General features: G+C 32.9%; 1 protein-coding gene across 1 annotated transcript; it reads right to left on the bottom strand.

The window, feature by feature from the left end:
* Positions 1-2,127: 2,127 nt before the first annotated feature.
* MP (Transcriptional factor B3 family protein / auxin-responsive factor AUX/IAA-like protein) lies at positions 2,128-9,271 on the bottom strand. The gene is made up of 15 exons (XM_079077927.1): positions 8,963-9,271; positions 8,316-8,419; positions 8,006-8,118; positions 7,002-7,100; positions 6,828-6,884; positions 5,816-5,968; positions 5,663-5,747; positions 5,472-5,562; positions 5,022-5,186; positions 4,812-4,934; positions 4,375-4,450; positions 3,947-4,082; positions 2,902-3,860; positions 2,604-2,794; positions 2,128-2,486 (listed from the first exon to the last, which is right to left on the bottom strand). The coding sequence occupies exons 1-15, from the start codon at positions 8,980-8,982 to the stop codon at positions 2,330-2,332; spliced, it is 2,529 nt and encodes an 842-aa protein (XP_078934053.1). The 5' UTR covers positions 8,983-9,271; the 3' UTR covers positions 2,128-2,329.
* Positions 9,272-15,463: the final 6,192 nt, after the last annotated feature.

The raw sequence follows: 15,463 nt of genomic DNA, 5'->3' as shown, positions 1-15,463 counted from the left end.
TTCCGATAGCAAAGGGAAGAGTGCGGGATGATTGCAGAGCACACACCATTTGTTCAGCCTGGGATGTTTCACACTCTGATATTTTAACATATGATTATGAGATGGTGGATGGTATTTATGGTTTTATGAATAATTAAAATCGAAAATTTTGGACCGTATTTTTGGGATGTTTTAGCTGCCGAGAAGACCGTCTTTGAGAACCATGGTCAAAAGGGATTGTGTGAGAGTCCCATATATCCACATGGAGACCAAGTTGTCTGGATCGCTCCATTCGGTATCGGTGGCACTTGAGGGAGTCGAAGTACCATCAAGGTGGTCGGCCACACCATAGGCTTTACAGTGAGTTTCAAACAGAACCCTCCAATCATCGTAATTCAGTTGGTTGAGATCGAGAACGAGGGGTACATACGCCTTTATGTTTTTTATGTTGTTGAAGTTGTAGGGTTTGAGGTTTTTGGAGCTTGAGTTGTTGACGTTATCTCCCATGGTGACGAGGGAAGAGAGCAACAGAAAAAGAATGGTCGAAGGGAGAGGAAAGATTGAATGATGGCAGCAGCAGCAAAAGTGGGCGACGATTAGGGTTGGAGCACGATTTGCTCTGATCGCATATTAAGGTGAATAATTTCTCATAATCAAATCAATGCCTTACAAAGGTTTTAAATATGAACAATACAAGAGGGGCCTATCTATTAGGCTAATAATTAGGCTATACAAATACATACACAATACTTACAAAACATGTCAGTGAGTAGACTAATATTATGTGCAATTGGGGCTCCCCAGCCCTCTTGTACCTATCTTTGTTTACAATCAAAGTGTTATCCTTATCACTCACAATGACATACTCCATGATTGTAAAAAAAAACGGGATTGAGTTTAATGTTATTACCCAACATGTACTTCGCATGACAGATTGGTATCTTCACTAAAACACTCATATTCATTAATATATTGTGGTTAGTGTATAGCGTGCATGCTAACAGTATAGGGATTATGCTTTACATATGTGCTACCATGTCCATATTTCGATTAGATTAGATTATTTTTCCCGATCTATATTCTAATAAAAAAAATAGTTTTATTCTTCTTTTGACACGTGTCATCCTATTAGGTCTTCTAGTTAATGCATATTTTATTTTTCTTTTATCATGTGTCACCTTATTTTGTCTCCTAATTAATACATGCCACTTGTCAACTCCATTTCAAATTTTAAATTTTAAATTTTCCATTCTAATTACATTAATTAATAACATTAGAATAAAAATTAAAATAAAATTAATACAAATTATAAAATGATATAATTTCACATATTTATTTAAATCAATGATTAAAATTTATATAACTAAAAAAATCTCTTAAGTAATAATTTATTTAAAACAATTAATTAATAATTTTGAGTTTTTGCTATAAAAATTTAATTAATTTTGTAACAGTGGCTCCCACGGATTATAAACTAGTTTTGTAATATCACAATGCACATCAAGGCTCCCGCTTAATCCTGTCCCTTCACTATTTCTTAATATGGTTTCATGATTTTACAATATCTATTCCAATTCTCTTCTAATACGACATGGAAAGTAACCATTTACAAAATGCTCTAATGAGCATATGTAGGGTTGTAAATAAATCAAACTATTTATGATCGACTCGTAAAAAGCTCAACTCGAACTCGTGTTAAACAGGCTCGAGAGTTCAGTTTCGTGCTCATTTACTTTTTACAAGACCAAACCCAAGTTTTATCCTCCGATATCGATTTGGCTCGCAAACCTAAACAATCTAATATTAAATATTAAAAATCAAATAATGATAAACAAATTTAAAACACAAAGGCGTTTGATATTTGACTATTAACAAAGGCAAGCTTGAGCCAAGCTTAGGCTCATTTATGCTCGTCTAACAAACAAGTCGACCCCAAGCCGAGCTCGAACGTGTTAAATCCTCCATGAACCAAACTCGAGCTTTGAAAATTAAGCTCGAAACAAGCCGAGCTCAAGCCCCATGAATTTAAACAAGCCGAACCCGTATTAAACCATCTTTTAAGCATATTAAATTAATCTCACTATTCCACTCTTCCGCCATGCATATTCATGAGAAAGCAAAAACATACTTTCATTTTGAATGGGGAGATTTAGATAAATCTGACAATCCTTAATTCATATAGCATTTTAAATGTTTACAATCCTTTAAACATCTCATAAAGCTACAATGGGTTGTTCCTTCACTAATTTGTCACTCACTTCATCTCTACAAACCACAAATCAAACCAAGAATCTTGCTAACTCTCATCTGGTCACTACAACCAGTCCATGATTGCTAGGATCACATTGGATCATGTGGGTCCCACCCAATTACGCTCACCATTGTCCGCATTAATCCCAGCCTGCAATGCTGCATTGCTGTTGAGAAGCTGCATTCCCTCTTCACCCATCTGTTGAACTTCAGAAGGCGAAAGAATCCTGATACATCGCACACACCCCACAAATTCCCTGCATTTTACACCACAATGTTAACCCTTTAAACACCTTTTAAAGGCATCAATTTAAACTTGTTTACCTAAAATTTGTTGATTTTAGGTAAACTATGTTATTAAAGAAGGAACTTACTCCCATGGATCATCTCCAACAAGAAGAACATCATTCTCGAAATCTACATACACTAACTTCCAACCTGATCCTCGGGAATCATTAAGCAATCCCTCGAGCCCAAACATCTTTTCAATTTCACAACAAAGTTCATCATAGTTCTTGAAACTCGACACATCAATAGACCTCCCAACTGATCCTGCTTTCTGAATCTGTAATACCACAAGAAATGGAAAATAAAAGTCGTTAAATTGGATCATAATTACAATATATTTGTCTCAAAAACAATGTTGTAATCGAAAGTAACAGAAGTTCTAACCTTGGTATACGTGCGTACACGTGTAGGAACTGCAACTTGTTGCCACGAATTATTCTGCAAAAGTCCACCGGAATCATCGAATTCCCCATTACTAGAAGACGCCCCACCCGAATTATCGGGTAATTCTTGCATAGAATAAGCTTGGGAATCCACAAGGCTAGCAGAAGTAATTTGCGATTGAACATCTTGGCTAGAACTAAAATTATTATTACTCACTAAATAATTAGACGGGTTTTGAAACTCGATATCTTTCAAATTACAAAACTCGTCCAAAACCGTACTCGATACCGATGGGTCAACCACAGTGGATCCGCCATTACTACCCTCGAAATTGATACAATTGTAGACATTGTTGTGGTTTTGGTTTTCATCGGATAAGTCTTTGAAACCGTAATTCGTGGGTCCCGCGTTTTGTTGGAAGAAAGATCGTGAAGTGTTGTTGGGTTGTGGGTCCCACGTTTCGGATCCGAGAGATTGATACGGGTTCAATACGTTTGTGTCCGGGTACGGGAATAACCCGTTAAGTGTTGAAGAATCGATTTGGGGGGAATCGAATTGTTGACCATGGAGTACGCTCGAGTCAAACGGGGATAATTGATTGAGAAACGGGGACATTGGTTTTGAGTCTGGTTTTATTGTGTCGGAAGTGACTGTTATCGGTGGTTTCTGATCGGATTGGTGGTCGCCGGAGAGATTTTGGGTGGATTGTGGTGGTGAGACGGCGGTGATGGCGGTCGTGGTGGTGTTGGGTTGAATGAGGTGAAATTGTGGGCGATTAGTGGTGAAAGTATCTTGAATCACAGGTGGCGTATTGTGATTGGTTTGTGGTTTCATTAGCATTTTGACGAGTTGTTCTGACCATAAGCTAGACATTGAAGGGTTTGAAAAGTTTCCGTTTATTGTTTCCGGGGCCCTCATGAATGGTCGGGTTACCATATTGTCCCATTCGGTTTGTGCTCCTAATTACATTACAAAAAATGTCATAAAAAAATTTATGATAGGACAAGGGCAAAAAGGTAAATATGACAAAGGAATGGAATTTTACCTAGAAAAGCGGAATTGAAAGGTCTTTTAAGACTTGAAGTTAGAGAAGGGAAAATGAAGAGACTTTCTGGTGCCTCAATGTCCCATGGACTCACTCGGCTTTGTTTATCACCACAACCCGGCTCATCCCACTCAACCTGTTTTCATAACATGAACACGAAAATTAAAATTATTTTTCAATAAATTAGTAAACATATTTTTTTCGTCATCAAAAAACTTTGGTAAATAACAAAGGCTATATTTCATTTTTGTATTCCGTTCAATAATGGGGTGGACAAAATAACACTCGACAAAACAAATAGTAGTTTTTTTTCATTCCAATGGAATAACCAACTCCATTCACCTTTGATCCATCATACCAAACACTAACTTAATTATTCAAACATTATTTCATTCATGTTTAACAAAAAAAACGCCTTAATTAATTACCTGGAGATTATGCCACTTAGATCCGGGCCATCTTAACGGATCCACGTCACTTATCCCGACAATCGTGCCCATATATCTTCATTAACAATAAGATTATTTAATTAATAATTATCATCAACTTCTTTTACATAAATGTATCAATTCCTATTTCGAGAAACTATATATCCTCCTACCTTTTCTTCGTACTTATCTTCCTATCCATATTAAATGATAACAAAGTGTCACATTTTATTAACCATTTCACATACGTAGAAAGATAATTAAAATATTATTAGTTTTATTAACCAAATACACAACAATTTTTCTCCATTCACAAAAATTCATACGTTGTACAATAAAATACTTTAATGCACAAATTGTTGTGTATGGAAAAAAAATTATTGTGTACAAATCAGTTTCCATTCCAAAAAATAATAACTGTAACTTTATCCACATACCGGCGTTTTCCTGATTCCTCGGTTTCAAACATCATTCCAAACCTCATACCGACAGACAGTTGCGTCCCAAAGACCGACTTCTGGTATCTCACCAATGGAATCACGAATTCCGAAGGGCATGCCCTAAATAAAATAGAAAAATATATAAGACATTTTTAAAATAAATATTTTCATGTTTTAAATTTTAATTATATAAATAAAACATTTTACCTAGGATTGTAGAAAATTGTAAAGGGACTCCTATTAGCGGCGGCATGAGCGGCGGCTGCAAGGACTCCGATGTGCATACTGTCGGCGGATAAAACCGATGACGGTAATGAAGTTTGTTGGCGGTTCGCTCTCCTCACTCCCAACAATAATTGTGACTTCTCATCCCTACAACATTAAAATAATTACAAATTTGCCCTCGTTTACTTTTTTACTTCTATTTTTTACAAAGTGTTGTCATTTTCTTAAATATTATTTAGACTTTATTTATCCAAACAGTATTAAATGGAAAGAAACAAGGCCTTACTCGATTTCAACTCTTTTAAAAAAACATTAGTGTAGCAAATCAAAAAAAATGAAACAAGGCCTAAAATTACTCATTTATCCTTATGTCGCCATTATCATATGATATTTTTGACATGTGAAGAGACTATAAATAGAAAGAAATCGTACCTTATAAATAAAACCGCATCACCAGCTTTAAGCCTTTTTGCACCAACAAACATACTCCACCCCGTAGTCAGTAAATGTCGTTTTGGTTGCCCTGCATATAAAAACATGGAGGGTATTTTAGACATTTCACGTAAATAGATTTTGTAAATGACAAAACTACCCTTGATGAAAGACAAAAACAAAATGCTCACCGCGGTATATATGACGAAATGTCCATGTATTATCATGCAAATCTCGAACAATAAGCTCTTGAGTTGGAGGTTGCATTGAAAAATCCTGAAAGAAAAACATGGTTTTAAATATATTTTTTTATTTTATAAAATGGAAATAAAAAAAATTATTACCAATTGTGGAAAGAGTTTTTCTGCTGCCCTACGGGGTACAGAAAAGCCACCATGTGTGCTTGTATCACTCGGTGTCAAAGTCTTGCAGAAGAATTCACTCGGATGTCTACTTGGTTTTATTCCAAAGTCAGGAATTGGAAGAACATCTTTTTCCTGATTCCAAAGTTTATTTTCACACAAAATTTATTCTCAAAGTTCCACTTTTGATGATTATGTTTATAAAAGAAAAGGTTAAGTAAAAGATATACCAATTTACTTTCATTTATTTTTGTATTATAGCATCCCACTTTCGTTTCTTTCTATTGCAACATTGTAGTTTTAAAAAGAAGTCCTTATTAAGGCATTGTGGTTTGTAATGTGCATTGTTAGTTTTTGAATTTAGTGTTGTTTGACTTTTTAAACCACACTAGTTGACTTTTTGTATCAATGTAAAACAAACAATATATTTTGTGTTTGTTTCTGGATTAAACCTCAACTTTATTTTTTATTTTTTTCCTGAAAAGACCTATTTTTTCATTTTTTTCGAAAAAGACCCTCGACTTTGTCTTTTTTTTTTTCCGAAAAAACCCTCATATTTTCCAGAAGAAAAAGACTAAAGTGGCAGATCGGAAAAAAATGAAAAAATGCAAGGTCTTTTTCACGAAAAAAAATAAAGTTGAGGTTTAATCCGGAAAAAACACAAAATATAAGGTCTTTTATGAGATTAATCCATAATAAAAATATAACATGTCTAGAGGGAGATGAAAGGGTTTAATGCAAGAAATAGCCACCTAATTTAATTTATATGTTTATTATAGCATTTACCTTTTCTTTTTCCAATCACAACATTATATAGCAATGTAAGTGTAACATCTATACATTGATACACTTTTCAAAATATAACATCCAAATTAGAAAAAAAATATATATAAATGTTTAGTTTTTTCAAAGTACAATTACAATGTTGTAATAGAAAGAAAAAAAAGTAGTAATTATATGATACACAAGTAAATAAAATGCTATAATGACTCACTGAGTTCACTGGTCGAAGGCTCATTTGGGCATAGATCTCATCGGTATCTTTATCTGCCTATTTAAAAGACCAAAATAGACAAAAGAGAACTAAGGAAAGCATAAAGAAAGGGTAAATATGTTTTTTTTTAAAATGTATATAGTTTGAGAGATAATTAAGGGGGAATAGTAATACATGTAATGTAGCATTTAAAACTTGGCACAAGAGCTGAGAGGGAAGATTTGGATAATTTGGAACTTGTGATGTTGCTGTTCTATTTGTTGAAACTGCAACCTGATAAAAAAAAAGACAATTTTTCAAAAAAATAATAAAAAGTTGTTATGTGCACTACTAAAAATACTAAATGCAAGAAACAGTAACAAATTTTTGTTTATTTATATATTATCAATAGTATATTTTCATTTTTTTTCTTTTAAAGCATTGTACTTCAATTTTTTATAGCATTGTACAACATGTGTCTACCATAAAAAGTTGAAATGTTTTGTAATTTAAAAAAGAAAATTGTAAGAAGTAATAACTTACATTCATTTATTATAGCATTTTATTACCATTTCTTTTGGTTACAGTATCATATTTTGTATTTTTTTTTCTTATTAACTTTAAAAATATATCCAATTATGGCATTAACTGGTTTGAGGGGTAGCTTGTTAGCCCGTTTTTAATTTTGTTATTATTGTCATCTCATTATTGACTTGTGGAATCATTTATATAGTGGGGTTTTTTTTTTTCATAATACAAAGCTTTATTAAGGAAAATGTTAAATGTAAAATGATAAATGAAAGTAGGATTGTTATAATAAAACATATAGAAAGTGTTGTATTTCTTGCATTTAGCCAAAAAAAAAAAATGCGTAAATCTAGATCCCTCACTTTTCTATTTTTCGAGGGACCACATTCCATAAATAAATTTAAATCCCATTCCAAATTAAATTATAACCAAAATAGCCTCATAATACTAACTCATAATACATGTAGGACATGATATTGATATCAAAACAACATGAGTTCATCCATCTCGCTTTAGATTCAAAATTTCAATTCAAGCAAAATGGTTGACTTTAATTCGTTAAAACTATAAAAATTTGAAATTAAGATTATAACGTATCATTTTCTTTAAAAAAAACAAGGTTAATTAAAAAGAAATTAACCCAAAAAATAAAAGGTTATGAGGAATCAAACCTGTTCGCTATGTCCTTGTGGGAAGTAATAAACAAGGCTTCCAACCTGTGGAAGAGTAACTAATGGTCCAGCACATGCATGCCACAGCTCTGAATTTATTGGCTTCTTTATCGCTGAAATTTTTAAAAGAAAATATATATAAAAACAAATAATCCAAAAACTTCGGAAGAAACAACCTAAAAAAGATCGTTTTTTTTAGCAAATACTTTTGGATATGAGTCTAGTTTCCGAATCTTACAAAATGCGAACAAAAATGGAAGGTTTTTGGTATGCGAAATAATATTTGGGAAAAAGGTAACGAAAAACTAACCAGAATGGTCCTGCATTTCCTTCAACAATTTCATCTCTTCAAGTAAACTGTGTGACCCACTGTTTACACCTGATGAATTGAGCTTCTCTTCAATGGCAGCCATACTACAACTTTCAAGAACAAAATAAGGGTCTCTTCATAATCAAACGAATAAATCGAAAACTCGAAAACCCATCTCATAAAGATCCAATCTTGACACGAAATTTACGAAAGTTTGATAGAAATCCCATTTTTTTCACTCGAAGAAACCAAGAAACCCCACCAACGAAGGTCAAAGCGTAAACGAATTAGCCAAAAACAAAAAGAACAAATCACATTTCATAGAAACCAACGAAAGAAAACAAAAGAAACGAAAGGAATCTAATGTCTAATTTAGGGGGCAAACACAGAGGAATCTAGAATACAATCCAAATAGACACAGAGCATGCCTCAAAAACGCACAACCAAGAAACATAAACCTGCAAACATAAAGTGGGGCTAATCTTGTAATCAAAACAACAACAGTAAAAAAAGAAAAGAAAGAAGAAAATAAAAGAAAAGAAAAGAAAAAGGCCTGATTTTTTTGCATCAAAGCACGCCTACCAAGGCATATAGGAGTGCTCTGTGTGTATGAGTGTTTATAGGGACCTCCATGGAAAAGCAATCACCTTTCTGTGAAAGTGGTCATAATACTGATTTCCGTTCTTCATCTCTCTCTTCACTCCACAAACAAACAAAAAAAACACACAGAAGTGTGTTTTTTTTAAAATAAAATATGTTTGGGAAAGCAGAAAGGAAGAAAGAAAAGGGAGTGCATGCTAAAATCTGAACCTGCTGTCACACACTTCGGTTATATGGGGTGATTACATTTGCAACTTTGAAGTTTTAAACAAGTTTCTTGTGAACAGAGACACAGAGAGAAGAGAAAGAGTATAGACACACGAAAACGAACTCACACTTTCAAGATCGAAGACAAGAGAGAGTTGTATTAAAGAATTGGTAGTTAACTTTTATACATCACCTCTCCACAGAAAAGACAAATTCTTTAACGTACTTTAGATTTCATTATACGGAAATTGGCGTGTATAAAGTAGCGTCACTTTTGTATTCGGTTGAAATAAAATATGTTTTTATTTCAATATAAATATATTATACACGTATTGGAGAATATTTGACGTTTGAATTTTTAATATAATTTTACATTAAACAAATAATGATGTGTGTATGAGTCTTTTTATATATATATATATATATATATATATATATATATATATATATAGAAAGAGAGAGGGGACGATTCCATTGAGATTCTGAAACAAATAAAGATATTAACATTCAATTTCAACCACATATTTCTCATTTATTGTTCTAACGTTTGAGCGTACTGATGCGACGGATAATGTCTAATCATAAATGATTATATGTCGAAAATGTATAATCATATTATTCATGTTTATTCATATGTCTAATCATAAATAATTACATATATATGTCTTTTTACAAAGTTATTAATCATATATGATTATGGTGGTTGGTGGCAGAGGAGGTGGTGGTGCAAAAGTGACGGTGGTATAGGTGACAGAGGTGGTAATGGTGGGGTCGGTTGGTGGCAGAGGTAGTTGTGATTGTAGTGACGAGGAAAATGGCAAGGAAAATGGAACAGGTGGCGGTGCATAATTATTAATGATTATAACTCATTCATTGTGCCAGTACGTTAGAGCGCTAGAACGGCAAATAAGAAATATATGTCTTAGGTTAAATCTCTAGATCTTTATTTTTTTTTTTTTCAGAATCTCAACAAAACCACCGCCGCCATATTCATATATGGATACACCTATGCATAAATAATCATATATGAATATACATATACATATACATATACGTACTCATAGATAAATATGATCTGTTCTGTCGGTCATGTACGTTTGAGCGCTTAAGCGGCAGATTCAAAATGAGTGATCCAAATTATTCTCTCATTCTCAACCTTTTTTTCACAATTGAATTGGCGACGCAACCAATGATTCTTTTACGGACAATTTTTGAGTAATGCAGAAAAATGAATCTTTGAACCGTTTTTTCGGAACATTTTTTTATTAATTATCTTATTTTATATAATCTAATGATTAATGGCTTTTAATACATCAAAAAACATGCATTTGGTTCATTTCTAATCAAAGTTTTGTTTCTCAATTATTAGACTATACATTTTAGTCTATAGTTTAGTTAGGTTAAAATAAAAATAAAAAAAATAGTTTTATTATGTGAATGTAAAAAAAATTCAGCTAAAAAGACATCTCATTTGGATGTTTCGATAACTTTTGCTAATTAGACAACTTCATATAATGTTACATAATATGTAAATTAATCGATCTAACTAAATTATTATTATTATTATTCAATTAATATAATTAGAAATAGATGAATAAATGAAACATGGGTCATTTTAATCGGATTTTAAAAGTTAAATATATGTCTTTCATAACTCTACAATTAAGTGATATGAGGTTCCTAATATCTTTGTCATATTTTTTATTTTCGGTTTTATTAATAATAAAAAAAAAAATTTTCATTGTCCATCATTATATTGTGTTATTTATTATAATTCAAACAAATTTTAATATTTTTTCTTTATTATAATTCAAACAAAAATCCAATATTTTTTAATATTTATTTAAATGAAAATCAATATTATTCGATGTGTATTCAAACGAAATTTATTATTCTTAACACGTATTCAAATGTAATTCAATATTCTTCAATATATATTAAAACGAAATTCATCATAATTCCAATAAAATTTAATAATTTTAACGGTACATTCAGTGAGAATTCATTATAATTCAAAATAGAATTCATTATTATTTTTATAAACATAAGATGATATCATACACAAAAGAACCAACACAAATGAAAAAATATAGAGAAAATGACAAAAATAGTCAATTATCCTAATCACTTTGCGGAAAATAGCCAAAAAAAATCGAATTTGCAAAAATGGCCATAAAAATCGCAGATGGGAATGGTCCATCTGCAATTTGCACATTCCATCTGCGAATGTACAAGTGGTTAAAGCACAAAGTGTGCTTTAGCCACTTGTACATTCGCAGGTGGATTGAATTTTTTTTAATTTTTTTTTGTATATATAAGGCATTTCAGGGTTAAAATCGCAGATGGACTGTGTCCATCTGCGATTTGCTCTGTATTCCATCTGCGAATTTGCGTTTTTTTTTTAATTTTTTTTTTTTAAATTTGACTATGAAATCAATTGGTTTGACTACGAAATAATGTTAATATATATAAACTTTTGTAGAAAATTATCAGTTTAGTTGTTATTTGTTTAGGAAATTTTTCTAAAATCTCTCTAAAAAAATGATTGAATATTTGGTTTGTCTTGTAACCGGTGGGAGATGGGAAGTTATTGAAACAAATATGTAATATGTATGTCCACAGGGAGGTATTTCTGAATTTGCTTTGATATTTTCTGAGTATATTAGTTATAGTGATTTTGTATCTTTGGTGAGAAGCAAAATTGGTTTGTTAGACAAATATAGAATTAGTCTTCGTTTCCATCATCCTGAATTAAATTATTATATAGCTATAGTTGAAGACATGGATATTAGAATGTTGATAAATGTAATCAAATGTAGTGGAGGAAGGGCTGTGAAAGTGTTTGTGGTAGTTGATGAAGTAGATGAGGTTAATGAGGGTGGTCACAGTGGAAATCAGCCGGTTGGTAATTTATGCAGCTATAAAGAGAGCAACGATCCGATAGGTACTTTCAATACTCCTAGTGTACCTCAGTTTCACAGTGTTGCTGAAAATGTTAATGTTAGTTATTCACCTATTAACTATGTGGATCCTGAGAATTACAAGTATGTTGGTGATGATGATGTTGGTACATATCTTAATGATGTGGGTGGTCGTTGTGATGATGTTGCCGAACAAGAAGTTAAAGTTATGAATAGGCGTGTGGTAGATAAAAGTAAAAAGAAAAAAAATTCGAGTCAAAAAAAATGAAAAAAAGCATGTTTACGGGGATTATGTTGATGTTGCTGATGTACGTTTAGATATAACCGACCTACAAAGCAATTCAGATAGAGATGAGTTGGGTGATGAAGTTAAAGCTAAGTTTCCCGATAACCTTTTTTACGGTATGCCCCCTGTACCAGCATGCCCAGTTGATATTAATGAAGATATCCCAACACAGATGGTAGACATGAATCTTCAAAAGATTGAATGTGAGAGTATATTTAAGAACAAAGAACTTTTAAAGCGGTGTATTGGTAAAAAATGTCTTCGAGAAGGTTTTCAGACGAGGACAAGTAGATCCACCAAATCAAGGTATGAAGTTGTGTGTGTTTCGAAAAATTGTTCTTGGTTACTAAGAGCAAAAGCAATTAAAAATTTTGATGGACTTTTCCAAGTGAATAAATTTGTTGATGTACACACATGTTCTTCAACAATTTTGCAACCTAATCATCGACAAGCAAACAAATATGTTTTGGGTGACTATCTTGCTGATGTTTTGGCTGAAGACTATAGTAGAGTTTATCGGGGAAAAGATATTATTAATGATATGAATGCTCAATTGAATATCAATATCTCATACCATCAGGCATGGCGTGTGAAGCAATATGCATTGTTGTTGTTAAGGGGTACGAAAGATGATTCTTTTACCAAACTTCCGGCGTATTGTCACAATTTGGTCAAACATAATCCGGGTACGGTGACACATATTAAAACAGATGGTGATGATCGCTTTGAGTTTTTGTACGTCGCACTCGGTTGCTCGGTTAGTATTATAATATTTTATTAATTTTTTCATTTTTATTTTGGTGTATTTGAATAGATATACAATGTATTGTAGGTACGCGCTTTTGTCAAATTTTGTAAACCGACCCTAGTAGTAGATGGAGCCCACCTAAAGGGCGAGTTCAAAGGTACCATGTTACTTGCAGTTACTAAGGACAGACAAAACCAAATATTACCGGTTGCATATGGTATATGCAAAAATGAGTGTACCGATTCTTGGACATGGTTTTTTCAAAAACTACGTGATTGCATAGGAAATATGCAGGAGCTTACAATTATATCTGATAGGTCTCCATCTATAGCAACATCCGTTGCCAACATTTTTCCTCATGCTCATCATGGAATATGTGGTGTCCATTTGTATTTCAACATAGTATCTAGATTCGGGAAGAGTAACACAGTTAAAGGAATTTTTTGGGAGGCTTGTAGGGCGTACACAGTTGATGCTTTTGACGCTGCCATGGATGTTATGAAAAAGACAAAAGAACCAGTATGGGAGTACTTAAAAAGTATAAATCCAGAAACTTGGTCAAGGGCACATTTTAAAGGGAACCGATACAATCTTATGTCGTCCAACAGTGCGGAGTCTATAAATGCATTATCTAGACACGCACGTAAGGTGCCAATACTTATGTTGATCGATTTTTTCCGTGCAACAATGCAACAATGGTGGTTTCAAAGACGTAACTTTGCAGGTATTAAGTAAATTTTTAATATTAATGTTTTATTAATTTTGATGTTATTGATCTTAACTTCTTCATTTTGCCTATTTTTTTAGCGGAAGCAACAACAATACTTACCCCTTGGGCCAATGAAATTGTAAAAGAAAACAAAAAAACTTTTACTAAGTGGGATGTTCGCATGATCTCAAATACGAAATGCGAGGTCAAAAAGGGGGCACAAAATGTGATTGTTGATTTCCAACATATGACATGTACATGTAGGCATTGGCAACTTGATGGGATACCTTGTGGTCATGTCATAAGATGTTTAACAGTGAACAATTACCAAGACTGCTCGAGGTATGCATTAAATGCTTACTTTACCGAAACATTGAGGAAAACATATGAGGAATCAATAAATCCTTTGCCAAAGCCATCCGAATGGGATATCCCCGATGTTTGATGATTGTTAAGCCACCTATAATGGATAAACGTCAGCCAGGCAGACCAAGAAACACAGACCGCATTCCATCCCAAGGCGAGGGTCCAATTAGAAAAGAGTGTTCTACATGTGGTCAACTAGGACACACGAAAAACAATTGTACTGGAAGGGCGTCCGGTAGTGGAGCACGTCACACAATTTCTAGTGCAAAAATGACATTTAATATTGGTGGTTCAGCGAGTTGCTCACAAACCTATGATGCTGATTTTGATATAAAACAACCTTGAAATGAAGAGTTGTTAACTTATTATGTATTGTAATTTTTTTATTAAATCTTACAAGACATTGCTATGCTTTCATATTTTAGTTTAGTTTGTAGATTATAACAATTAATGAAGCTTTTATTTTATAAAATTTAGTTTGCAGATTATAACAATTACAACATGTTATTTAAAAAAACAACAAACAATCCTTTTGCAACCTAATCTGTATCATGATAATATTACAACAATTTTGTAACTAATTTTTAAACTCAGGGAACTGCAATGGGTACTTCTCTTTCTCCATTGTTATATAGTCATCCCTAATTCTCATTTTGTCTTCCAAACGATCCTTTTGCACCATAATGTGTATCAACTGCTCGTCCTTCTCAGCAAGCCATTTTTCAGTCGTTTTGATTGCCTTCTTAGTATTTTTTATCCAATCTTCATGCTCTTTGATTTTGTTTTTATTGAGGTCTATCCATTCTTGAGCTTGTTTGCATTCCGATGCAATATCATTACCACGTTGAGTGAGAAGTCGGGATGACTCTTTGTCCTCTTCTTGTTGTTCTTCAGCCTTCTTCAATTCTTCAAAATTTTCATCTGACATATATGGCCCGGCTGAAGAGGGTGTAAAAAAAGGGTCGACTGAATCACAGTAGTAACAATCGACTTCGTTGCATGAGCAAACTTCGAATTTGTGTGAGGAACTCATAATAAAGTCGACATTATAATAAACTGGTGCTATAAGTGGTATTTATACATACTAGTCTAAATGCTACCATTTCGTAGTCAGAGTTCTAATTCATAGTCCAACTTTGGAATGACTAGACATTAATGACAAGTCACTGCAGTAACCTGCAAATCGTAGTCAAACTCTTAAGTAACAAGACATAAGTGACTGTTTGACATGATAAGTCACTGCAGAAAGCTGAAAATCGTAGTCCAAATGCAACCATTTCGTAGTCAAAGTTGTAATTCATAGTCCTGTAT

The sequence above is a fragment of the Lactuca virosa genome, chromosome 2 (assembly GCF_052849685.1).
Source record: "Lactuca virosa cultivar CGN04683 chromosome 2, Lactuca_virosa_CGN04683_v6, whole genome shotgun sequence".
In the NCBI taxonomy this organism is placed as follows: Eukaryota; Viridiplantae; Streptophyta; class Magnoliopsida; order Asterales; family Asteraceae; genus Lactuca; species Lactuca virosa.
The sequence above is the reverse complement of the archived record's forward strand: the minus strand, read 5'-3'. Positions and strand labels throughout refer to the sequence as shown.

What these genes read in the sequence shown, in the direction of transcription:
- MP (XM_079077927.1), bottom strand. Translation starts at nt 8,982, where the DNA reads ATGACCACTTTCACAGAAAG. An exon ending in CACAAGGACATAGCGAACAG is followed by an intron (nt 7,101 to 8,005) that starts GTTTGATTCCTC and finishes TTTTTTTATCAG; the next exon opens with GTTGCAGTTTCAACAAATAG. An exon ending in GCCTTCGACCAGTGAACTCA is followed by an intron (nt 5,969 to 6,827) that starts GTGAGTCATTAT and finishes CTTTGGAATCAG; the next exon opens with GAAAAAGATGTTCTTCCAAT.